Source organism: Vulpes vulpes, chromosome 12 (assembly GCF_048418805.1).
Source record: "Vulpes vulpes isolate BD-2025 chromosome 12, VulVul3, whole genome shotgun sequence".
NCBI lineage: Eukaryota > Metazoa > Chordata > Mammalia > Carnivora > Canidae > Vulpes > Vulpes vulpes.
Genome location: NC_132791.1, coordinates 9,110,376 through 9,136,239, shown reverse-complemented (window position 1 = coordinate 9,136,239; position 25,864 = coordinate 9,110,376). Strand labels below are relative to the sequence as shown.

The following is a 25,864-nucleotide window of genomic DNA, read 5'->3' as shown; positions in this document are numbered from 1 at the left end:
ATAATAAAATGGCATTAAATACAAATCTATCAATAATTACTCTGAATGTAAATTGATTAAATGCTCTGTGTCAAAAGACACAGAGTGTCAGGATGGATAAAAAAACAAGACCCATCTATATGCTACCTACAAGAGATTCATTTTAGACCTAAAGATACCTGCAGATCGAAAGTGAGGGGATGGAAAAACATTTATCATTTATGATGCAAATGGACATCAAAAGAAAACCAAATAGAAACACTTATATCAGACAAACTAGATTTTAAACCAAAGACTATAACAAGAGATGAAGGGCCCTATATCATAATAAGGGGGACTATCCAACAAAAAGATCTAACAATTGTAAACACTCATGACACCAGTATGGGAGCTCCTAAATATATAAAATGGTTAATAACAAACATAAAGGAGCTAATTTATAATAATACAGAAATAGTAGGGGACTTTAACATTCCACTTATATCAATGGACAGATCATCTAAACAGAAAATCAACAAGGAAACAATGGCTTTGAATGACATACTGGAACATACCAATTTAGCAGATATATTGAGAACATTCCATCCCAAAACAACAAAATACACATTCTTTTCAAGTGTACATGGAATATTCTCCAGAACAGATCACATATTAGGTCACAAAACAAGCCTCAACAAATTAAAAAAGATTGAAGTCATACCGTGCATCTCTTCTGACCACAACACTATAAAAATGGAAGTCAACCACAAGAAAAAAATCTGGAAAAACTACAAATACATGGAGGTTAAATAACATGCTACTAAACAAATGAATGGGTCAACCAGGAAATAAAAAAAGAAATAAGAAAATAAAGGGAAACAAAGGATAATGAAAAACATCAATTCAAAAGCTTTGGAAGCACCAAAAGTAGTACTAAGAGGGAAGCTTATAGCATAAGAGGCCTAACTCAAGAAGCAAGAAAAATCTCAAATAAATGACTTAACTTTACATCTAAAGGAGCTAGAAGAAGAACAACAAAACCTAAAACCAGAAGAAGGAAGGGAATAATAAAGATTAGAGCAAAACTAAATGATACATAAGAAAACTAAAAAAAACCAATAGAACAGATCAGTGGAACCATGATCTGGTTCTTTGAAAAAAAAATCAATAAAATTGGGCAACCCGGGTGGCTCAGCAGTTTAGCGCCTGCCTTCGGCCCAGGGCATGATCCTGAAAACCCCGGATTGAGTCCCACATCGGGCTCCCTGTGTGGAGCCTGCTTCTCCCTCTGCCTGTGTCTCTCTGCCTCTCTCTCTCTCTCTCTGTTTCTCATGAATAAATAAATAAAAATCTTTTTTAAAAAAAGAATACTATATAAAAAAATCAATAAAATTGATCAACCCCTTGCCAGACTTATCAAAAGGAAAAGGACTGAAATCAATAAACTCACAAATGAGAAGGGAGAAATAACAACCAACACCACAGAAATACAATTTAAGAGAATGTTATGAAAAACCACACACCAACAAATTAGACAACCTGGAAAAAATGCATAAATTCCTAGGAACATAAATTACCAAAACTGAAACAGGAAGAAATAAAAAACTTGTACAGACAGATAATCAGCCAAGAAGTTAAATCAGTAATCCAAAACTCCCAACAAACAAAAGCCCAGGACCAGATGGCTTTAGAAGTGAATTCTACCAAACATTTAGAGAAGAGTTAATATCTATTCTTCTATATTCCAAAAAATAGAAAGAGAAGGAAAACTTCTAAATTCACTCTATGAATCCAGCATTACCCTGATACCAAAACCAGATAAAGACCTCATCAAAAAAGAGAACTACGGGCCAATATCCCTGATGAACATGGATGCAAAAAATCTCAATAAAATACCAGCAAATTGAATCCAATAGTACATTAGAAGAATCATTCACCATAATCAAGTGGGATTTATTCTTGGGCTGCAAGGGTGGTTCAATAGTCACAAATCAATCAATGTGACACAGTAAATTAATGAAAGAAAGGATAAAACTTTTCAATAGATACAGAAAAAGCATTTGACAAAGTACAACATCCATGATAAAAACCCTTAAGAAGTAAGGGTTTGAGGGAGCATACCTCATCATAATAAAGGCCATATATAAAAGACTCCATGGCTAATATCACCCTCAGTGGGGAAAAATTGAGAGCTTTTCCTCTATAGTCAGGACAGATAGGGATGTCTACTCTCATCACTATAACTTAACACAGTACTAGAAGTCCTAGTCACAACAATCAGACAACACAAAGAAATGAAAGGCACCCAAATTGGCAAGGAAGAAGTCAAACTGTCACTATTTGCAGAGAACATGATATTTTATATAGAAAATCCAAAAGACTCTACCAAAAAATTGCTGGAACTGATACATGAATTCAGTAAAGTTGCAGGATACAAAATCAATGTACAGAAATATGTTGCATTTCCATACACCATTAAAGAAGCAGCAAAAAGAGAAATCAAGAAATCAATCCCATTTGCAAATGCACCAAAAAACCATAAGCTACCTAGAAATAAACCTAGAAGAGATAAAAGATCTGTATTCTGGAAACTATAAAACACTTATGAAAGAAATTGAAGAGGATAAAAAGAAATGGAAAAACATTCCATGCTTATGGATAAGAACAAATATTGTTAAAATGTCTATATTACCCAAAGCAATCTATAGATTTAATGTAATCTCTATCAAAATACCACCAGCATTCTTCACAGAGCTAGAACAAACAATCTTAAAATTTGTATGGAATCACAAAAGACGCCAAGTAGCCAAAGCAAACTTGAAAAAGAAAAGCAAAGCTGGAGACATCACAATTCCAGATTTCAAGTTATATTATAAAGATGTAATCATGAAAACAGTATGGTACTGGCACAAAAATAGACACATAGATCAATGAATAAAACAGAAAATCCAGAAATAAAATCACAATTATACAGTCAATTAATCTTTCATGAAGCAGGAAAGAATACACAATGGAAAAAAAGACAAATGGTGTTGTGAAAATTAGACAGCAACATGCAGAAGAATGAACTGGACCACATTCTTACACCATACACAAAAATAAATTCAAAATGGATTAAAGACCTAAATGTGAGACCTGAAACCACAGAATTCCTAGGAAAAAACATAAGCAATAGTCTCTTTGACATCAGCCATAGCAATATTTTTCTAGGTGGGACCCCTTGGGCAAGAGAAACAAAAGCAAAAATAAATTATTGGGACTACATGAAAATAAAAAAGCTCTGCGTAGTGAAGGAAACATCAACAAAACTAAAAGGCAACCTACAGAATGGGAGAAGATGTTTGCAAATGACAAATCCAATAAAGGGTTAGTATCCCAAATATATAAAGAACTTATATAAATCAACACCCCAAAAAACAAATAATCCAGTTAAACCACGGGCAGAAGATACAAATAGACATTTCCCCAAAGAAGACATATAGATGGCCATACACATGGAAAGATCCTCAAACATCACTCATCATCAGGGAAATACAAATCAAAACTACAATGAGATACCGTCTCACACCTGTCAGAATGGCTAAAACTAACAATACAGGAAACAACAGGTGTTGGTGAGGATGCAAAGAAGGGGGAACCCTCTTATACTGTTGGTGGAAATGCAAATTGGTGCAGCCATTCTGAAATATAGTATGGAGGTTCCTCAAAAAGTTAAAAATAGAGCTACCCTCCCATCCAGCAATTGCACTGCCCTGTATTTACCCAAAGGATTTATAAAAATACTAATTCAAAGGGATACATGCACCCTGACGTTGATAGCAGCATTATCAACAATAGCCAAATTACTGCAAGAGCCCAAATGTCCCCTGACTGAAGAATGGACAAAGAAGATATGGTATATACATAGACAGTGGAATATTAGCCATAACAAAGAACAAGATCTTGCCATTTGCAACTACATGGATGGAGCTCGAATATTCTGTTAAGTGAAATAAGTCAGTGAGAGAAAGACAAATACCATATGATTTCACCCATATGTGGAATTTAAAAAACAAATCAAATGAACATAAGGGAGAAAAAAGAGAGAGAGAAACCAAGAAACAGACCCTTAACTATAAAGAACAAACTGATGGTCACCAGAGGGGAGACGGGCGGGGGCATGAGTGAAACAGATGATGGGGAGTAAGGAGGGCACTTGTGACAAGCCCTGGGTGTTGTATGCATGTATTAAATCACTAAATTCCACATCTGATACTTTCATTGACACTACTTACAGTATGTTAACTAACTGGAATTTAAATAAAAACTTGGAAAGAAAAGGAAGTATTTACTGCTTGAATACTGAGCTTACTGATCAAATGACCTTCATTTAAGATACAGAAATGCATCCTGATATTAATATTATGCTTGTTTAGAAAGGGCAGTGGATTAAAAGTTTTTTGCTATTTAAGGATCTCTAAAAATTACTCACATTTCTTTAAAAATAAATATGACTCAGTATACATTTAGAACGTCATCTGTCAATAGATGGTTTTAGTTGATTTCATCACTAGTATTTGAAACAAAAGCACTAAAAAAAACATAGGTTTCCCACACATAACTCATGCATTTACTTAAATTCAATGAAATTCAAAGCAATGATTGTAATTCTAGTCTTCTGTGTTTCCTAAACCCTTACCCAACTGAGTGTTAGCATTTCGAGCTGTGTTCTGTGTATGGCTCTGCTATTCAACAAGGATGAATCAATTTAGCTTAATAACTCTCAGTCTTTCTTTCTGCCTTTGACAGGTATTTTCCCACAGAGGGTGATAGATTGATGACTTGCAAAAATCTTGAATTATTCTCAAGTGCTCTTGCAATGCAGGAGAACAAAATATTACGATATGTAGTATTAGAATAACTACATGTGATTCATTCTTGATTTGGTCTTGCTTTCTTACTGAAGAGAAAAATGACAGAATTTTAAAGGAATGTCTAACACCTGAGCCATCTGTCATTTTGATACTAATGAAGGATAAGGGTATTAAAATAATTTGGCACCTAATTTAATTCTGTTAAGACATATTAATTTCTTCATTTTACAGATGAGTGAATGGTGGTTCCACAGGCTAATAGACCTGTCCAGAGCCGCACAGTTACATACAACTGAATTAAAAAATCTGAATTTGATTTACCAGATTCCAACAATTATACCTTTTCCTTGACATTGTTCTGTTTCCTTCCTTTTATCTTTTTAAAATGAGGTGGATCATAATTTGTGGGTATCCTGTGGAAACTGCACTGCAGAATCACCTAGTACAAATTATTTGACCCACCTTTCAGCAAAGATTCTTATGTCATTAGTTAGCAAACATTTCCTCTAAGGTTCCTTTTAGTTTTATAGGGGATCTGCTATGATAGAGAGGTTGGAGTTCATCCCCCTCACTGGCCAGATTCATGAGATCCACAGGAAGCAGACAGATCAAGAAAATAGAAGAGCATCAGCAGAAATGTGTGCATGCATCCTACCTATGGCCATATATCCTGCTTTGGACAGAAGAGGTCTCGAAATACTCATGGACATCCCTGACAACTATGTGCAGTCTCTAATTAGGGTCTGCTGCAGGTTCATTGTTAAGGATAAGCTCTGCTCTTTCTATTAGAATTCAACTTAATAAGTTTTTAAATGGTTTCTGTCTAGGAGGATACAGGAAGACATACAAGATGCTAAAGGCATCATAATCTTATTATTAAAAAATCCATTATCCCAGATTCTACTGTTCCTGTATAGAATGTGTTCTGAGTAGAAGTTCCATTTATAGTGACTCTTGACATTTAGTCTTTCATTAAATAATTCTTCAGGATCATGCTATGGGCTAGAGTCACTTCCTTAGTGCATAATGCAATGCTAACGCATTTGCTTGTTTGCACATCTATGTCCATCCTGCCCTCCTTACCCCACCTACTGGCTGCCGCACTGTGGGCCCCTTTACACCTATAGCAGTTGCTTAAAGAGGAAATGATTAATTCTATCTGAAGAATGGAGAGGGAAAGAAAGCCTTCCCTGTGGAAATGGCTTTTGAGGAGTCATGAGATAAGAAGAGTAGAAAAGTCATGAGATAAGAAGAATAGAAAAGAGAGGAAAAGTATTTTTCAAGACAGAAAAATAACATGAACAAAGGGCTTGGAGTATGATATGGCTGGGGCATAAGGGGAATTTACAAATAATTAGGAACAGCATCTGAACACCTGAACAAGGAAGTGGCAGTCACTAGGATTTGTGTGTTTTGACAGGTTGTGGTGGTTGATGGATAGAGATGTGGCAGGCACAGGTAAACTGGAAATAGTTTTTGACAGTTTCTTTTACAAGGACTTTCATAAGATTTTAGCAGGCAAAATGTCACTAGAACAGAAAGATACTTAAGTGGTTTATTAACTGGATGACCCAAAGAATACTGGTTAATAGAAATAGCCTCGTTGAGAGTTTCATTTCTTATGAATGCCATAAAACTGTCCTTAGACCCAATGTCCATCAGTTTATAAGCAACACATAACTGTAGGGTGGGGGATAGGGTGTTTACAATCCAGTTCAATGTTCTAATCTTACAAGGTAATATTTAACAAAGATAAGACAGAATGTACTGCATGTTCACAGTAAAGAAAAACCACACAAATGAAAAACCCAGTTTATCACATGAAAGACTTTGGGTTTAATTGAGAGTAAGCTGAATGAGTCAATGGCGGCATCTTAAAAGGGTGACTGCATTTCTAAACTCATTTATTTGGAAAGAGAAGATGAGAAATGAAATAAATTATTGCCTCTGTATGTGTGTATATGTCAGCCCCTAGATGTGGCATTTTTATCTCTGCTATATTCTAACTTGCATGTGTCAATGTGCATATTCAGCTTTGGGTACTGTAATTGAAAATGGCCCAGCTGGTTGGATGTCTGCCTTCGGCTCAGGTCATGATCCCGGGGTCCTGGGATTGAGCCCTGCATTGGGCTCCCTAATCAGCAGGGGAGCCCACTTCTCCCTCTCCCACTCCCCTTGCTTGTGCTCTATCTCAAATGAATAAATAACATCTTTTTTTTAAAAAAAAATGGACTACAGACCTACCGGAATAGGCTCAGAATGATTCTGAGAGGAACAGACTCAGAATCATGTTCATTTATGTGAAAGAAGTACCGATTGGAGGCTGAACTGGCTGAAATGTCTGTCTCCCTGCACCAAAGTGAGGGATCATTTCTCAGTCGGGAGCTGTGGGAAGGGCTGGGATCTTTCACAGAAGCCTCCCACTTGGCTCTACTGATTCATTTGTAGAATCTCAGGATCAAGCTGTGAACACTTGAATGGCTGGGATTTCACAGGTGCAGAGAAATGTACACTGAGTGATTTCAAGAGGTAGAACCAGAACCTTAGACTAGATGAAGTACTCAGTTAAGATGGCAACTAAGGGTTATTAAAAATAACCATCTTCCAAAATACATCAGTTAGTCTTTGAAGGTGGTAAAGAAGTACATATTTTCCAAATGACAAAAAGTGAGGAATTGTTAGCTATTGCCTAGATTGAACTATGACTGGCCTCTGATCCAAGTGCTGTATTATTTCCTTATGTTAGACATCTCAGGGTGTGTTACAATATCTGCAGAACATATTTCACCTGCTTATTTGTTTAAAAGAATCATTTGAGGTACCTAGGTGACTCAGTTGGTTAAGTGTCTGACTCTTGACTTCGGTTCAGGTCATGATCGCAGGGCCGTGAGAGTGAGCCCTGAACTGGGCTCCACACTGGGTGTAGAGTCTGCCTGAGTTTTGCTCCTTCTCACTTTGCCCCTCCCTGCTCACACAATTTTCCTCACTCTGTCTCAAAAAAAAAAAAAAAAAAAAAAAAGAATCATTTAAAAAAATGATAAAGTTTTGAAGAGATGATGACATTCATCCTATAAACATTGGCTACCAAAGCAGAAAAACTGGAACTGGTACAAATCTAAAATGCTGGAATATTTAATTTTATTCTGTGGCATTTTGTATTCTCATTCAAGAGACACTGGGAATGCTATTGCAGACTATTATTTAAAATCAGGCCATATAGGGGCACCTGGGTGGCTCAGAGGTTAAGCATCTGTCTTCGGCTCAGGTCATGATCCCAGGGTCCTGAGATGGGGTTCTGCATCAGGCTCCCCACAGAGAGCCTGCTTTTCCCTCTGCCTATGTGTCTGCCTCTTTCTCTATGTGTTTCTCATGAAGAAATAATAAAATAAATAAAATAAAATAAAATAAAATCTCCCTTCAAAAAAAAATCAGGCCATATACATTATAAAACAAATTGTCCTATGCCATAACTCCAAAGAAAAATGGCCCATTGATATTACAGTGATGCTACAGAAGGACATATTTCAGGATGAACTTGCAGCAATTAATTAGCATATTTCTGGAATAATAATGAAAAATTCTTTGAAAATGGGCAGAGTAATCTTCAGATACAATTTTCAGTGATTTGACTGACACACTGAGTGGAAGCCAACTAATGAGCATGTGGGAAGCTTTATGAGAGAGCTCCCCAGTGGATCATCAGCTCCTCTCTTTTTAAAAGAACCTTTTAAGAGCCTTAAAAGAGCAGCATACTAGATATTTAAAGAGTTGCAACTTAATCAAAGCAATGGAAAGTAGATATCAGTGTCAGCAGTTAATTCTGTTTTCAGCTAAAAATGATCAAAAAATTTATCTTAGTACATTCAGTAATTGCATTTAAAAATCTACATTTAAGAAGAATCAAAGGGGAACCTTCTATGAGGGTTTTAGGATTTTAATGACCCTTCCTTCCCTCTGAGCTTCTCACCAAGAGAGTAAACACATAAGGATGAAAAGGGAAATGGGAAACAAGTTATCACTTTATTAATTTGGGCAAACAGCTGAAAACTTCCAGCCCTGTGTTTTGGTAACAGGTAAAGGTGGAAGGCCAATTTTAGGGCAGAAGGTATACTTTTTGCTTCTCTCCTAGGCCCTAATCCTTGTTTCAGGCCAACAGCATCTCAGGAAGCCAAAGGAGACGGCAGGTCCATTGCACAAATAGGCCCATTGCACAAAAGCCATGACTTGAATACAGTGATGCCATCCCAGAATAGAACAGACACAGAGGATGTTGGCCTACACCAATCAATTCCTTAGGGGGAAGAAACAGAAAAGGAGTGAAGAGAGAAAACTCCTAGTTCTGGCTATACCATAATCTGAAAACCTTCCCTATATCACACTTGATGAAACATAACAAGTTATTTTAGGTGCACACATTTCTTTAGAAATAAAGAGGAAATTAACAACAGAGAAGTGAGCCTGTGATCCAGTGCTGTGACTGCCATTGGATTAGACGGGGAAGGGAAGAGGAGATGACAGTAAATAAAACTCTGGAGTTGAAACAGAGTAATAGCTGAGTCTCTGGCATGAATCTGTGTCCTAGAAAAATATTATCAGTTTCAGACAAAGATTTATGCTGATTCTCACTGGGAAAAAAATACATAATGGATATACTTCAGGAAGCAGAAATGTTAAACTCAAAAGGGTGGGATGAGATGCAAAAAGCCACGGTGATGAAGAGAGATTAATAAACCTGGGAATAAATCTAAGCAAACACTGGCTATATTAAAAAAATGACTAATTTGAGAAGTTGTAAAAGAAGAGGGAAGCAAAATATAGATGGTGATAGGATGTTTATGGAGAGAGATGGGATAGAAATTTGTGCTTTCCAAGATATTTGAGTCGTTCAGGAGAGGCAAAAATATTCAGTATGACCTCGGGGTAGGATGATTTCTTAAATTTGAAACACACACAAAATAAAATATAAAGGAAACAACTGATAAATATCAAGGACTATCTCATAAAGCTTAAAATATTCATATTTCATGACTCAACACCTTCAACTCTGGGTATGTGGGCCAGAGATGGCCTTAACTTACATGTACCAGGAGGCATGTGTGAGAGACATTTATTTCAGAACTTTTACATCAGCAAATAAGGTAGAAACAAATTAACCTTCTACCAGTAAGGAAATGGGTAACTTAACAGATAGCTCATTCTTCCAAAGGATACCATAGAGCAGTTAAAAGGAACTCTGTTGATTTACATGCATCCATGGAGAAAAATGTAAAAAAACCCCACAGAACATGGTAAACTTCAAAAGGATAGTACAAAGCCGCCACATATATAGCAATTAAAACACAAAAATCAATAGAAAGTTTATGGAGACATAGATATGGAAGGACAAAAATGCACATTTGTTACTTTAAAGAGGATGGGAAGGTGGTGAGAATGGCTTCTTGTTTTATCTGTAATACTATATTCCTTTGATAAAAAGAGAGCTAGCAGAACTATGGCAAAAATTAAACATGTGCTTTTCCCTCAAGAATGGATGCCCAGGGGGGTGCCTGGGTGGCATAGTCAGCAATGGGTTCGACTCTTGGATTTGGCTCAGGCTGTGATCTCAGGGTCGTGGGACTGAGCCCTGCCTTGGGCTCCAAGCTCAGCACGGAGTCCGTCTGAGATTCTCTCTCGCTCTCCCTCTGCCCCTCCCACTTGTGCTCTCTGTCTCTAAAATAAATAAATAAATCTTAAAAAAAGAAAAAAAAAAAGGATACTCAGGTAACTTTAAGTAGAGATTAATTAACTACCTTTTCTGTGTTCCTATCTATTTCAAATGCTTCATTAGCTATTTGGCCAGAAAAAAACAGGAGTACAAGGGCTTTCTTTCTAGTCCGGCCATCCTTGTAGCATCCCATAGTGGAGTAGGGATATTGCCAAAAGGCGTCAGTGTTCTTCCTCTCACTAAAAAGTGTTACTTCCAGAAAAAAAAAAGGGAAATGTTCTCTTAATAGGTATTGGTTTTTTTTTTCTTTTAGAACAAAATGTAGGTGGTAGTGATTTGCAACTATAGATACTCTCTACTAATTTGATTAGTTTGATTAACTATTTAAGAACTCTTAATTCGGTTAACTATTTAAGATAGTTTCCCCTTAAATTATTAAAGTGTCATCACTGTATATAGCAATAATGATGACAGAGAAAATAAAGCTATAGATGTACCTAGAACTCCATGGATCTATAAAGCACTTTCATAAGACTGTTCTCATTCCTTTTAACAGGTATGTGATTTAGGAGGGTAGATTTGGTTTCCATTTTTTCGATGAGATAAAAGCTCCCACAGAGTGCCTGCCTGCCGAGACCAGAAGGAATATGCAGGATAATGTGGTCTAATACCTCAGGTTGGAATACTATTTATTTTGCCAAGCTTCCATTATTACAGTAGGGAGCACATAGGATAATGCACGTGAAAGTCCTCTGAGAATGGAAAACCCTCTACAAATGTATGGACTTGTAATTTTAATTAGTGCCTTTAGTGCTTCTTTTAATAAAAACCCTTTTGTACAACATAGAGGCCTAACATTAGGCAGAACTGTAACTCTTCTGATATATTTTAGGTGAATGATTTGTAAAGAAAAGAAGAAAAATATTAATTTGTATCTATCGCATGATGTCTAATACTAAAAATATATCTAAAGACAAAATTCTGAGAAGAAGCATAGTCAAACCCCACTGTTTATCTTTGGATAATGTTTTAAAAGATATTTTCCATTTTCTTGTTTTATATGGTGATAATGCATTCCCTGTTTAATCAGAAAAAAAACCCCCACAGGTTGTCAAGATCTAGCTGTTATCTGGAACATGTATAGTTGATAAGACTTCACCAACACTGAGATGACTAATCTCAAATACTCCTGTGCAGTTCGTTGGGAAGCAGTTTTTAAAGGAGTCAAACCGTGGGGGACAGATAGAGATGGAGCCATCAAAAGCTAACTCCTGCAGTGACATTTTATTTACTTATTTAATCCTAGTACACTTAACACACAGTGTTGTTCTATCCGTTTCAGGTGTACAAGAGTGTGATTCTCCACATCACTCAGTGCTCCTCAAGATAAGCATACTTTTAATCCCCTTCCCCTATTTCACTCATCCTCCTCCAATTTATTATTTTTTAAATTTTTTTTTCCTCCTCCAATTTAATATTAAAGATTTCTTTTTCACTTCAGAAGGTGTTAAGATTTGGGATTTCCATCAACTATTTAACCAAGTGTTTGACTCTCAGAAGCTTTTTGCAAAAAGACAGAAACAAAAACCCCCAAAAAACCGAACTGTCGCCACCTGCTGGCGGTCTTGTATGACCGGGACTGTCTTCTATCCAAGTGAAAGGAACTTCAACTCTTAGGATAGAGTAGAAACTACCCTCTCATTTGGGCTTCAGTCATAATAATGGCAAGGTTGGTTGAATTAATGAAGGCCTTTTTTTTAAACCTGGGTAGGCCAGGCTTTGTACTAGGCATTTTATTTCTCACAGTATCTGTAAGTATGAACCTTTAATGAAATTGTTTTTATATAGTACACTCGAAGCACAGAGAGGCTATACAATTTTCCCAAAGCCACACAGTGAAGGACAGAGCTGAGCTGTAAATCCTGAAGGTGGCAACTCTCTGCTAGTGCTGCTTCCAACTATGTCAAAAACACCTGTGGTCAAATCTGGAGCACGAAAGCACTCTTCATGGTGAAAATATTTGTTGAAGAAGCACGGGGGTGGGGGGGTGCAGTGGGAAGCAATGAAATGCACATCGGGGTCCTGGGATTCACTTACCCTCACTTGCTTATCACCTTCTTGAGACAAAGCAGACCACCACCCCAGGCCCCCCTTCCCGTTTCTCTGCACCTCACAGGGCTTTTGTAAGGATCGAATGAGACGGTGAGTTAGAAAGCTCCTTGTGATCTGCTTCCTTGCTTTTCACATTTTACCTCTGAATGAAATGAGATCATTCAAAATATAAAAACCTGAATTTTATTATCTTTGTTCCCCTGTGGACACGTCGTCTTTAGGTTGTGACTCAAAGTCTTGCCTTCAGTTTTGCAGAAACACACAAATGCCTAATCAAGTGTCCCTTTTTGCATCTTTAAGTATAAAGATGGTTTCCACTGCATTGCCCAATGTCCCTTATTCGAGGCCTACTGCGATAAATTACTCTAATTCCAGGAAAACACTGTTGCCACAGGAGACTATATGCTCCGTCTCTGCTGTCAGGAAATAAGAGCATAAAGCTCTCTCTGGCTTTGGAGGCCAGGAAACCTGGTCTAGTATTCGACGGAGCCCATCCCCATGGTTAGGGGCGCGTCCACTCCCTGGGGCTCCCAAGGCTTCTTTCTCCTGCAGGGTCACTCACCCTTCTTTGCAGGTGTAAGTGACAGTGCTCCCAAAAGTGAAGTTCCTTCCGGTGATGACAGCGTCTTTGATGGCTGGTGGCTCTCCACAGACAACAAGATGGCAGGTAGGTGGCGCTCTGTCCCAGCTGCCCGAGGCCGAGCATTCAATGACAGAAGGGCCCTGTAAGCTGGGAAAGCAGGGCTATTATTCACTGCCATGGAGCAAGGGAACCTGAGCAGGCTCCAGAGCGTTTCCGTCAATGAATGGGCTAAACCCACATCACAAGGGCTGCAAAATAAAATGTGCTCCCTGGGGGTGCAGTAGGGCTCCAGACCTCACAGACAGAGCTCCTGGATGAGAAGGGGTTAATAGGCTGGTTGGGATCCAGTGAGAGCAGAGAGACATCCAGGAAGTCACAGTGGCTGAGGTCAAAGGGCACACTGTCCTTGTCCTGAGCCTGGGCACCTGCGCTGTGTTGCTCATGACTCTGACCTGTGTTCTTCCTTTCACTTAACAATCCTTGCATCCCAGTGGCGTGGCTTCTCCACCTTTGTCTGCCTACCTGATTCTGACTGTATCGTTTGACTTTCTCTTCACTGCATCTGTTTCACTTCAGATCCCATTGGCCAAGTTTCTGACTACAGCCTGTCCCTACTGTCCCTTCTATTTGAACACACACACACACACACACACGTATACTGTTGATCTAATCAACCTCATGCGGTATTAAGAAACTGGGCCCTTGCCCTGATATGCTTTTTGCAACATCCCATGCAATGTTCAGTATAAGCATGGTAACTTATGTACCAAAAAAAAATCCAGATATTGTAGTAGGCCTCACAAACATGTTTTTGCTTTCGTGTTTAATGACGAAATGTTTATAGTGACTCAATTAGTGCTCCCAGAGTCAGTTAGCTGAAATATTTCCCTATATAAGCTGGTTTTCCTGAAACATACTAATTTGAGAATATCTTTTACATTTAGGAACTTGTGTCTAAAGTCAGCTAGTTACATATAAATGAAACCTATTGAGTAAGTAATGAGTAATAGGGTATTTTAGAAGCTTGGCTGGTGTCTATGGACATTACCTGTATCCACTTTCACATGAATATGATGCAGTAGAAAGGTAGGTAAGCCCACTCAAAATATATTTCCCATTATTTATGCTTTCAGGGCTAGAACACTTGACCAGTTCACATACAGGAAGAGAATGACTCCAAGAACCACTAGCAAGACAGGAAGATTCTTTAGCACCATTCAGAGTATATCCTTTATTACACCTAAAGAAGATAAAGGGAGATTACTGAATATAATTTGCTTTATTTTGCATAATTTTATTAGCGCCAAGACCTTTAAAAATGTTGAGAATTCACACTTTACAATTTATTGGAAGAGTTGTTTCTTTTTTCTACTGAAACCATGCTTTGAAATTATTGTTTTTCAAGGTTGAATACATCTTCCCCATAGGGACCTTGGTGAGTGGTAGGTAGAAAAATTAAGAATTTGGCTTGCCTGCAATTTATGTCATGGATTAGTAGCTGCAAACAGAAAATTCTGAGTTTGAGAATGTTCTGGTTTGGTGTAAGTACTTGAGATAGTGGGTCTAGAGCCAAAGCTCCAGCTTATAACCAAGAATATTCCTTAGTTTGCAGGACCTTCCTCCATTGCATCCATTCTCAAAGCTCCTCAAGGATGCTGGTGACAATAATAAGGAACTTGTCAGAGGATTTAAGGATTCTAGATGGGACTATCACCATTAGGCTATTGAACTTGATTCCTTCATCCTACACATAATTTAAGTAATTCCATATTAATTAAAAGCCATCCTCTGAGAATCTTCTTCTCTCTTTCTTTCAGTTTTATATTACAGCCTGCATGTCATCAATAACTTTTACAATGTAGTTTTAACCTTCACACTTACCTATATGTTACTTTACTGCCATAGGTAAATGCTGATACATCAGTGTCAGTGTCACCATTTTCTGGAATATCTGGGACACCACAGAAAACAGCTACAAGGTAGAGAAACAAAAGAAGTATGTATTGCTTTTTTCACAGTGTGTACAAAAAGCTTTTTTTTTTTTTTTTTACCATAGTTGACTTTTTATTTAAAAAAAATTACAGGGTGCAATTTCCAGCATATTTTATAAAAGTACTGCCTGTCTTAAACCCTTATGTCACTATTAATTCCATTGAAGAGCTGCCTTTTTTTTTAAGGTGCTAATTCCAATTGATGGATACATGGCCTTAAAATAGAAAGTTTCCATTATTTATCCAAATGTCAAAATTAAGATAACCGAGAAGTTTATTGCCTTATGGCAATAATTTATTTTACATAAATAATATTCTTTACTAAAAACTATGAGGTCATCCTGTTTAAAACTTTCAGGGTAATTCACAGAAAATGGATGTATTTATTCAAATTATACACTGAAGCGCTGGGCTATTGGCTATAGACATTTATAAGTAAAGCAGCTCTGTAAAGAAATAAGACACACAAATGGATCTGCCTTGATATAATATACATAATTGAAATTAATGAAACCTGGAAGACCAATATTGTTATACTATGTTCTGTTAGGATCTTAAAGAAGAAATCACACATTTAGTAGTCCAAGGGCAGCTCTGCGTTACCTTGATTGCCTTTAAAAATGAGCCTAAGAGTTGGGTTTTAAATACAAAGAATATTGATACAACCTAACACGTAACATGTCTATACCTTAAATGTTTAGTATTGCCAGACACCCATGAACATGGGGAACTTATGAAACGTACCTTCACAATATGGTAACAGATCACTCCATTCTCCAGACTCTAAACATGTGATTTTGGTGGCTCCCACCAGCTGGTATCCTTCCTTGCATGAGAATGTGACTTTGGCACCCAGTGTATAAATCTCACCAGAAGAGTAGCCATTTTCTGGATTTCCCGGAGCCTTACATTTTATAGGTTCTTGAAAGAGAGGACAAAGGTTTTGTGGGACAATAAGTGGGTGTTCATACAACCATGCAAGGTCTCATAGCAAAAGAATTTCACTACAGTTAAAGTACCAGTTGAATCTTGTGGGAAAAAAATAAAAAAAAGCTTTTGAAGGGAGATACAGGAGGGTTTGGGGTACACTGGACATTAGAGCAGAACATACATTTAACAGGCATTCAAACTACAATATTTTGAAACACAATGACTAACAAAAATATACAAAATTTATGTGGCCGAAAGGGAGGTGTTTATTGGGTGGTGCCAGGGCATTTATTAAAAGAACTTTAGCTTCTCCTATCTCCCCTCACCTTCACGCCTACTTTTTAAAAGCAACTGGCTTTCTGTCAAATTGATGTAAAGGCTGTATCCTAAGGAGATGGAAAAAAATTCTCAGCCTGCCTTTCTAATCAGACTATGGATCAGAAATCCCTACTATGTGCAAATTTGGGGGTTGGTCACCACTTCTACGAAGGGAAGTAAGTTAAAGGGATATTTAGGACTAGAGTTGGATATGAGTAATTATAAAACTTGAATTATCAAAAAGGGAAGATATATTGATTCAATCTTTCTGAAAGTAATTCTGGCCATATGAGTCAAGGACTTTATTTGTATTTATTTATTTATTTTAAAAATTATTTATTTATTTTTTTGAGCAGGGAGGAGCAGGGGGAATCTTTTTTTTTTTTTAATTCAATTAGCCAACATATAGTACATCATTAGTCTCAGGGGAGAGAGAATCTTAGGCAGGCTCCACACCCAGCACGGAGCCTGATGCAGGGGTCAATCTCACGACCCTGAGATCATGACCTGAGCCAAAATCAAGAGTCAAATGCTTAATATACTGAGTCACCCAGGCACCCCATCAGTCAGGCCTTCAAGTATTTTTTTTTAAGATTTATTTATTTATTTTAGAGAGAGAGAGAAAGCGCACACATTGGGGGAGGTGCAGAAGGAGGGAGAGAGAGAGAGACAATCTCCAGCAGGCTCCGTGCTGAGCATGGATTCTGATGCGGGGCTCGATCCCACAACCCTAAGATCATGACTTGAGCTGAAATCAAGAGTCGGCTGGTTAACCAACTGCGCCACCCAGGCGCCTCCTCCGCCAAGAACTTTAAATGAATCCTCTCAAAAAGTGAAGGCCGTTTTAAGACTTGATTTTGAGAATTCGTCTTTACTTTCTATTTTATGGGAGTTGCTTTCTCACAATAAATGCAGAATGACATCAGTGAGTTGAGAGATGGCCTGTTTGATCAAAGTTATCACAAAATATAGAGACGTGATATGGCAAGATGTCCATTTCTTTTCAACAATAGAATTCTGTGTGGCTGAGGCAGAAGAGACGCACTGATGGTGAAGTATCTTTTTTTGCTCTGACTGAGGCCATAGAGGCCAGTGATTGTATTTCTAAATCCCCTCTATGATTCTTGTACTATATGGACACTGCTTCAACTTTCTGGTGATATGGTTGGTTTTCAGTTTTATTTTTTAGAGATTGGGAAGTTGGGAAGGGCACAATGCTAATTTAAAGCTCCTTTAGTTATTACCTATGTGTCTTTTTAAAGATGGTTTATCTTCTCTACCTGCCCTTTGCACTTGAAAATGATGTCTTTTTAAATAACATACATTTGAAATAAATATATACTTAAATAAAAAATTAATAAACTTCCCAATGATACATGTACTAGTTACCTGCACAGTTTTTACCATCTCCTGTGTAGGGTGGGATACATGAGCAAATGTAGGATCCATTTGTATTCAGGCAGGAAGCATACTCACTACAATCTGACCCAACTGCGCATTCATCAACGTCTAAAATGAAGATAGCTTACAGGTAGTGAAGTTGATTGATTTTTCTTATGTATCAAATACTTGTTTTTACTCTTAAGTCATTACATATTGCTTAACGTATAACACCAGAGATATTTTCATATAGCAAAAATAAACTATATTCTAGCAATTATAGTAGTCATGATCACATTGCAGATACACAATAAAAGCTGTTATTCTCCCACTTTATAGGTGGGTAAGTAGAAGAACAGAGATAGATTAAAAATAATCTTGGTATTGAGCCTGGTAACAATTCTAAATATTCTTGGCACATCTAGAGACAGCTGCTTTGTCACAGTGGCTTGCCCAGAGCTTACTGGGATGAGATGAAGTTAACAAAAGAATGTCACAAGAGAGCCTCAGGAATTTGGGATGATTGTCTCCCAGGGAGCTAGAATAAACCCAGACAGTACTGCCAAGATTTATCTCACCAAGGCATGATGGTGAAATGCCATTCCAGCTCCCGTTGTCTGTACAGAACATCCTTGAGTCACCCAACAAGTAGTAGCCATTGTTGCACTGGTAGGTCACTGTGCTGCCAGCATGGAAGTCCTCAGCTGAGTAAAAGCCATTCTCCAAAGGGGGTGGCACCCCGCAGCTAATGCCTGTAATGTGCAGGGAGAGCACACCTACATTAGGAGCGAAATGCTCCAAGGACATTTGGTTCATGTTAAGCTAGTAGTTGAGTTAAACGGGACGTTTTCATTGGACACGAACACAGACTGAGAGCCCTGGAGGGGTGGAAGCAGGCCGTGGCCGTACCTGTGCCCTTGGCAGCTGGCAGGCTGCCTGGCTCAGAGTGGGCACGCGATTCATGAATTAAAAACCAAAATATTTATGAAGGTCCTGCTAGACACTGTCATAGGTGCTGAAGTTACAGTAATGAACCCCAGAGGTACACGCCTGCCTTGCGGAGCTACTGTCCAGTGGGAGCAGAGAAACAAGCCACAGGTGACCACATGTCAGTGAGCATAAACACTACGGAGAAACGTTGCTATCGCCCGACCTAAACAAGCAGTCTCCTTCCACCCAGCCCCTCTCTTGGGATTTCCCTCCTTTGCTTTATTTTTCTCCATAGCCTTTACTTCTGGCCCTTGTTCTTATTTATGATAAGTCATATTTACTCATTATTTTCTGTCCCTCCTGTTCCTGCGGAAACTCCACCAAAGAGACTTTCTTCCAACCGCTGCATCACTAGAACATAGGTCGCTGTCTAGCCATGTAGCAGGTGGTTTAAAATCATTGGATAAATAAATGAATGGATGCACTCAACTCAAGATCTCTTCTTCTGTGTCCCACCCGGCCTGTAACCCATTTCTCTTTGGGCTCCGGGCCCCAGTTCAGTCTTCCCTTCCCATGGCAGTTCCCTGTTGCATGTGGGGTGCAGCCACAGGGCTGGTCTCCTCATCCCCCATGTCCCGCATAGAGAGGGAACTGCTCAATGAGTATTTGCCGTGTTTACTACTGCGGTGTATCTAGCTTTTATCTAGCATTCCTGAAAAATGTTCCTGTGGTGCAACAACTGTCAGGAGCTACTGAAATGCCTTCTGCAAAGGCGGCTCACGTTCGCAGTGGGGGAGTGGTTGTGTCCACTGTCCTTGATTCAGACAGTACTGCACAGGGTTCCCAACCATCTGGAAGCCTGGGTCACAGAACAGACTGATTTTGGAGCCTGGCTTTAAGTCTACCGACGTGGTTCGCAGGTGAGGTATCAATCCTTCTAAGGGCGGGCAATCTGCAGGCAAAGAACACAGGCACAGAGCTTGTCAGTGTGGCAGCACCACCAGGTCAAGTCTCAAATCACATGTGGCACCAGCATGTGAGCGCCACTCTACTGCTACTAAGACAAGGCGGCATGTGACCCGATCACTGGCGAGCAAAATTGCGAGAAAAAACTATTTGAGTTAACCACTTTTCCTCCTCCTTCCTCAGAAGTCAGCTGAATATTTTCTATAAAAAAAGTGGTATTTTAGGAATATTGATGAAAGATACTTAGAAGTTATCAAAACCCATGAATTCTAGGACGTCTTTAGAAACTTCTTCAAATACATTGGATTTTATGACCATTCAGAGTTTGATTATTTAGTGAGTGGACTCTACCATCCATAGCTTTTCTCTCTATGCTACCTGCCTCTAGATGGCCACTGGGAATTACAGGGTTGCAGGTACCCCATCTCACACAGGAGGTTAGGGCTTTCGTGGCATTTGAAAAATTAACCGTATCCCTCTTCTCATCCTATTCTCCTAATCTGATTTCATCATTGTCCAAGTTTCTTCCATAATCAATTTTGTACTCTCTAATGCAGCGTGCATTTGAGTATTAAAAAATAAATCCTTTGGGTGAAGGTAAAGAAAATGTGAATTAGTGGTTAAGCAGCAGGCTGACAGGCACACACTACTTGACCCACAGGGAATTCTGAACTGTCTCTTTTTTCACTAGAAAATCTTGGGAGTAGTCAAGAGATGCCAGTTTACAGAAGAAAATTCTAACCAGAACAGAATATGCTCTTGTAATTTATCTTCACTTTTCCCATAATTCCAGACAGGAAATCAGGCCAGGCTAACACATTTCCTTTTTTGAGTTCCTCTGGGCATGAGGTAGCCAGTGATTTCACCTGAAAGTGTAAACACATGTCTTTAGATACACCTTACTTGTTTCCATATGACAGAGTCATTATATCTTAAAGTAGTCCTATTGAAAACATTCACAGATCTGGGGGTGGGGGTGAAGGGAAGGCGGCTTTTGAACAGTATGGTTTCAGGAGTAACAGATAAGTCTCTTCCCTCCCCCTCTCTCCTCCACCTCCATCATCCCCTCTCCCAAATAGGTCAGTTGCCAGATATTCTGAAAATCTCCACATAGAATCTCTAAAGTTCTGCAGTTTAATGAGGTATTGTAGGTGTTCCCTACTCCTCATTCTCCTGTCTTCTGCCTCTGATGTAGAGGTGGGTAAACTGAGGCCTAGACAAGTTCTGTCCCTATAATAATAAGGGCAGACATTGAGGAAGCCCTTGCTGGGTGGCGAACGAGACCACTGCTGTACGTGCCATGTTGTGTGCGATCCTGCTGAAACTTCACTACTCACTATGCTATCTGCTCATCTTTCACAGATAAGGAAACCGAAGCATAGAGGGATGGAGTAAATATGTTCAAAGTCATCACTACAAGGCTGTTGTAGAACTGGGATTTGAACTCAGGCTATTGCACTCCAGCCTGGCTTTAACTGCTGGCCTCTCTGTCACTCTCTAAGCATGATCTTGCACCAGCCCTCAATTTCTGCATCTCTAGTCCGAGGGATTTGAGCCAGTATCTCTCTGATTCTCTCCAGCTTGGAGATCAGTCATTTACAATTATCCTAAAATAATCATATCCAACAAAATTTAAAAACAGCACCAAGAAACAGAAGAGGGGATTCATTGAAAGCAACCTTAGGTAACCTCTGCCCAGCTTAGTCTACGACCATAGCATCAAATGATATCGGTGGTCAAGTCTGAAAACCCAGAGGTTACAGTAAGATACGGCAACGTTAGTCTGTTCACATTTTTACTAGGTTTGTACCTTTGTATCTCATTACTGTCATACACTGAAAATGGAATTGACCTGCTGTGGAGACAGGACATAGTCCCAGAGGTTCAGCTGGCTTATGGAGCCCACAAAAGACTCAGCTGGGTTGAATCCTTCTCCTTTCTGGTCTTGCTCTTGCCCAAGAACTAATGCACCACCACCTAAAGAGAGGAGACAAAGGAGGAGGAAGACTGACTTCATTGTCTGTTATTCCTAAAATGCTAACTGAACGAGAGCATTGGCAATATAAACGTACCAGGGAAAATTGTTGAAAAAACCAAATTACCTTACCAAAAAAAAAAAAAAAAATCTGCATGTTTCACCAATAAGGACAAATTCAATATTGTATATAGAGCCACTTAAAAATAATCAGAGAGGGTTTATTTAGAATATTACATCAGACTTACAAACACTTCATGACAAAAACCACACATAAACATATGTGCAGGTAATATTATATGTCAACAAAAGAGGTAAGTTCTAATTTGCCTCCTTTCTTCCAGGAAGTTACCCTCCATGACAACTACTACCAGTAGCTGCTCTGCCTTTTCTTCTTCTTAACCCTACAATGATTACATTTCTATCGCCAATTCCAAGGTAACTCTCAATTTGCCAGCGGCCACCAAATTGCCAAATTCAATGGAAACTCTTTTATATCCACCTCTGGTGATTTCTTTTTATCTTTGGTTCCTACTGGCCATTTCATTCTATTAAACTGTCCTTCCTGGATGTACTGGATGGTCTGTTTGCCCCTCCAGAGACATCTGCTACCCTTCTCAACGCTGCTTTGTACCCTCAAAGGTTGACACCACCTGGTTGCCCAGTTCCTCTGGCTTCTGTTCATACCTGACCAATGGAAGGACCAACCCAAGACAAGAAAGTGGGATGAAAGAGAAGTTTAATTTCCTGGATACCTTCTCCCCCAGGCAACAGATTGGCGGTGGCTGCTTTCCTCTATAGAACATCATGGCTTCTGCTGGGTGAATACTCTCCAGAACTGCAAGTTTGCCTAAACTCTGGCCACATCTTTGAAAATCGTCCCTTCCTTAAACTCTCTTCAGTTATCCAATTTGGGTAAGCCACCTGTTTCCTGCCAGGGGCCTGGCTGATTCCACTTATTTTTCATAAAGGCATCGTTTCCTGATTCTCCTTGGACCTTTGTGCTAATTCTGTCCCTCTTCTCTGCTTGCCTCTTAAGATGCTGATGCACCCAGGCTTCCACCTCTGGCCTCCTCTCTTCTTCCTTCAATAATCTCCCCATCTGATATCATTCACCTGCCAATTGATACACGTAGAACCCCCTTTTGGGATTTCCCAAACTATGTTCTTTGCTTATTAATCATTAAAAATTAATATGTGCACGGAAGAAAATTTGAAAAAATAAAGCAGAAGGAATTCCTCTTATCCAGAAAAAAAAAGTCATTAAACAGTTTTGTGTATTTCCTTCCACATTTTATTTTTATTTATTTATTTTTTTTAGTGTATGTGTATGTGTGTGTGACAGAGAGATTTTAAAGCACACAACTCAGGATCATACTATGAATGATGTTTGAATCTGGCTTTTTGTCTTAGGTAGTTCTCATTTCATGAGTTTTAATAGCTATTTTATATATGAATGCAGAACAATCCAATTAATTAATTAACTAACTAAACAACCATTTCTTATTGGATACTGGAGTTGTTCCCAAGTTTGGTACTGAAGTATCACTGAGATCAACATATTGATACATGAGTATTTATTCAGATCATTGATTATTTCCTTTAATCTGATTCCTGGTAGTTGAATTGTTGGTTATGTGCCAAGGGTTTCCCTAAGGTTCTTGATGAAAGTTCCTAAACTGCTTCCCAGAAAAGTTGTACTTTTTCATACCAGCACTCTATAAAAGTGTCTGCCACGCTGAATCTTGCCAATCACATCCTATCACTAAGAACGACTTTGTCAATTTGATATAAAGCGATATCAACCTATGTTTCTAGTTGCATGTATTCCTTTGATTAGAATTCAAACCCAATATTTGTAAAATCAAATGTAAATTCTTCCCTCACCTCTAACCCCTGCTCTGATAATTATCCTTTTTCCTAGAATTCTTCTCTCAGCTTTTAGACTCTTTAATAGCCCTAGTCACCCAAACTAAAGCTAGCTATCCACTAAGCTCTGTCAGTTGGGAGCTCTGCAATACTTACGGACTCCAATTCACTCTGACTGCGGTGGTGAGACAACCATCTCCTTGGCTGGCTACTATTACAATCTCTGTGTTTTAGTTTCCTATCTTCCTGAAGATAGGAAACCTACCTTCACTCTTTTATCAGGGTGTAATTTTTTTTAAATATAGAAATGCTCTTTTTCTTATCATAAAGGAAATACATGTTCATTATAAGATACAAGAACAGAATAAAGAAGAAAATAAAAGCCACCTGCAACCCCACTATCCAGGGAAGAGAGAGCTGAAAACAAGAATACTTAGACACAAAAAGGAACCACCTCTCCACCTGATAATGCCACTTCTTTTTGAAACATTCTGAATGTTTCCTTATTTACTACAGGGAATCTCCAACTTTTCCTCTTCATGTGATATCTGTCATAGAAGGATCTAGATAGATGCCATGTATGATACTAAGAACACCGTATCACCTAATGCTTTTGTATTCCTTCAAAAGAAAACTCCTTGGATACATTTTTAAAAAAGTATTCTTAGAAGAAAGCTGGAGTTCTATTTGAAAAGGGCATAAAGACAGACAGTTTTAGCAGTGCTGCAGCTTATACACTGGATGTACTTGTGTACTATGTAGAAGATCACAAAACAAAACATACCAGTAATTCATCTCCTTGGAAGACAGTTTAGTAACCGTCCATTGATAGCTCAACCTGCGACTTCCTAGTCTTACTAAAAGTCCCCAAATGCATTTCTGACACAGAGAGTCATACAGCTCACCTAGGAAAAGCTTGTAATAATTCAGTCTGGATAATCAGGGAGTAGAAAATGGGAGAGGTAACTGTTGACCTTTGTGTAGAACCAAGGACAACAAAGCTAGCGAAGTTGATGTTTATCTAAGCACCACCACATCTGGTATCTAACATAATTATATTCCTTTAGCTAAGACCTACCAGGTATGGCTGAACCAACAGAGAGGCCCAGGCCACCATCAGATAATTTCCCATCGATATAGACTTTCCAGGCTCCATCAGTACTCGTCCAAGTGATTGCAATGTGATGCCAATGGCCATCATTCACGGAGGGACAATCTGTTATCTTTTCCTTGCCATTCACATAAAGAACCCAGCTGTGAAAAGATTCCAGACAATAGAGTCATCAGTCATATGTCGTAATCTCATCTATGGGGCCACATTACTATTTTTCTTCTTTTTTTGTATGTAAAGCACTTCACGTGAAACCATTACATCTTTTTCTCCATTTGGTCATATTTCATATGCAGGGTTGATTTATAAATTATACTTCATTGTAGCTCACTGAAAATTACTTTATGTTTCTTGGGCAGCCCGGGTGGCTCAGCAGTTTAGCACCGCCTTCAGCCTAGGGCGTGATCCTGGAGACCCGGGATCGAGTCCCACATTGGGCTCCCTGCATGGAGCCTACTTCTCCCTCTGCCTGTGTCTCTGCCACTTTCTCTCTCTCTGTGTCTCTCATGAATAAATAAAATCTTTTAAAAAGAGAAAATCACTTTATGTTTCTTAAACACGAAGGGGTAGGAAAAAGTCTTAAGATAATGAGAAAAGTTGATCCAAGTTGAGATAATTTACCAACTGTCTATTCTGGAGAAAGTGAATCAAGAATGGAAGGAATGAGAGCTGTACAAACATCAGACTGGTTTCCTTCCTTCGGAATGGATGTTTTCCTAAGACCAGGAACAAACTTTAGATGTCTCACAGAAAGTAAGCTCTGTCTGGATTGCCAAAACAGTCACATAGCAGACAAACTATGTCAATCCAAAGGCAAGCATAAATAGAACAAAGATGACCAACAGCAAAAGATTCTAACAATCATGTCACAGTGGGGAATGTCAAAGATACTAAGCAGTTTAAAATGAAACATCTTCAATAGCAATTGGAGAAAAAGAAAAAAAATAGGGAAAATTGATAAGGAAAAAAAAGAATTCATTGCATACCTCTCTCCATATCTTCTCAGTTCCTACTCAAAGATATTTATGGAAAAAATGGTATTTTTATCACACCAATCATTTCCCTCTTTGTGTTTTCCCATCATCCTCCCCTATTCAAGTGGGTAACAGGTTCTCTCTTTGTATACATTCTGCCTCAGGGGAGCTTTGTGCAAATTTCTTGGATTTTATTTTTAAAAGTTCGGG

General features: G+C 38.6%; 1 protein-coding gene across 4 annotated transcripts in view; it reads right to left on the bottom strand.

The window, feature by feature from the left end:
• SVEP1 (sushi, von Willebrand factor type A, EGF and pentraxin domain containing 1) overlaps window positions 1-25,864 on the bottom strand; it is a 182,730-nt gene that overhangs the window by 40,949 nt on the left and 115,917 nt on the right. For 2 of the 4 annotated variants that reach the window (XM_072727713.1, XM_026002685.2), the window contains 10 exons: window positions 24,648-24,823; window positions 21,578-21,702; window positions 20,468-20,591; window positions 19,541-19,711; window positions 18,408-18,581; window positions 17,839-17,958; window positions 15,946-16,122; window positions 15,092-15,182; window positions 14,259-14,450; window positions 13,190-13,357 (listed from right to left, as the gene is read on the bottom strand). In XM_072727713.1, coding sequence (XP_072583814.1) covers window positions 13,190-13,357; window positions 14,259-14,450; window positions 15,092-15,182; window positions 15,946-16,122; window positions 17,839-17,958; window positions 18,408-18,581; window positions 19,541-19,711; window positions 20,468-20,591; window positions 21,578-21,702; window positions 24,648-24,823 — 1,518 coding nt within the window. The remainder of the gene's footprint in view (window positions 1-13,189; window positions 13,358-14,258; window positions 14,451-15,091; window positions 15,183-15,945; window positions 16,123-17,838; window positions 17,959-18,407; window positions 18,582-19,540; window positions 19,712-20,467; window positions 20,592-21,577; window positions 21,703-24,647; window positions 24,824-25,864) is intronic. The other 2 variants (XM_072727711.1, XM_072727712.1) reach the window with 1 other exon arrangement.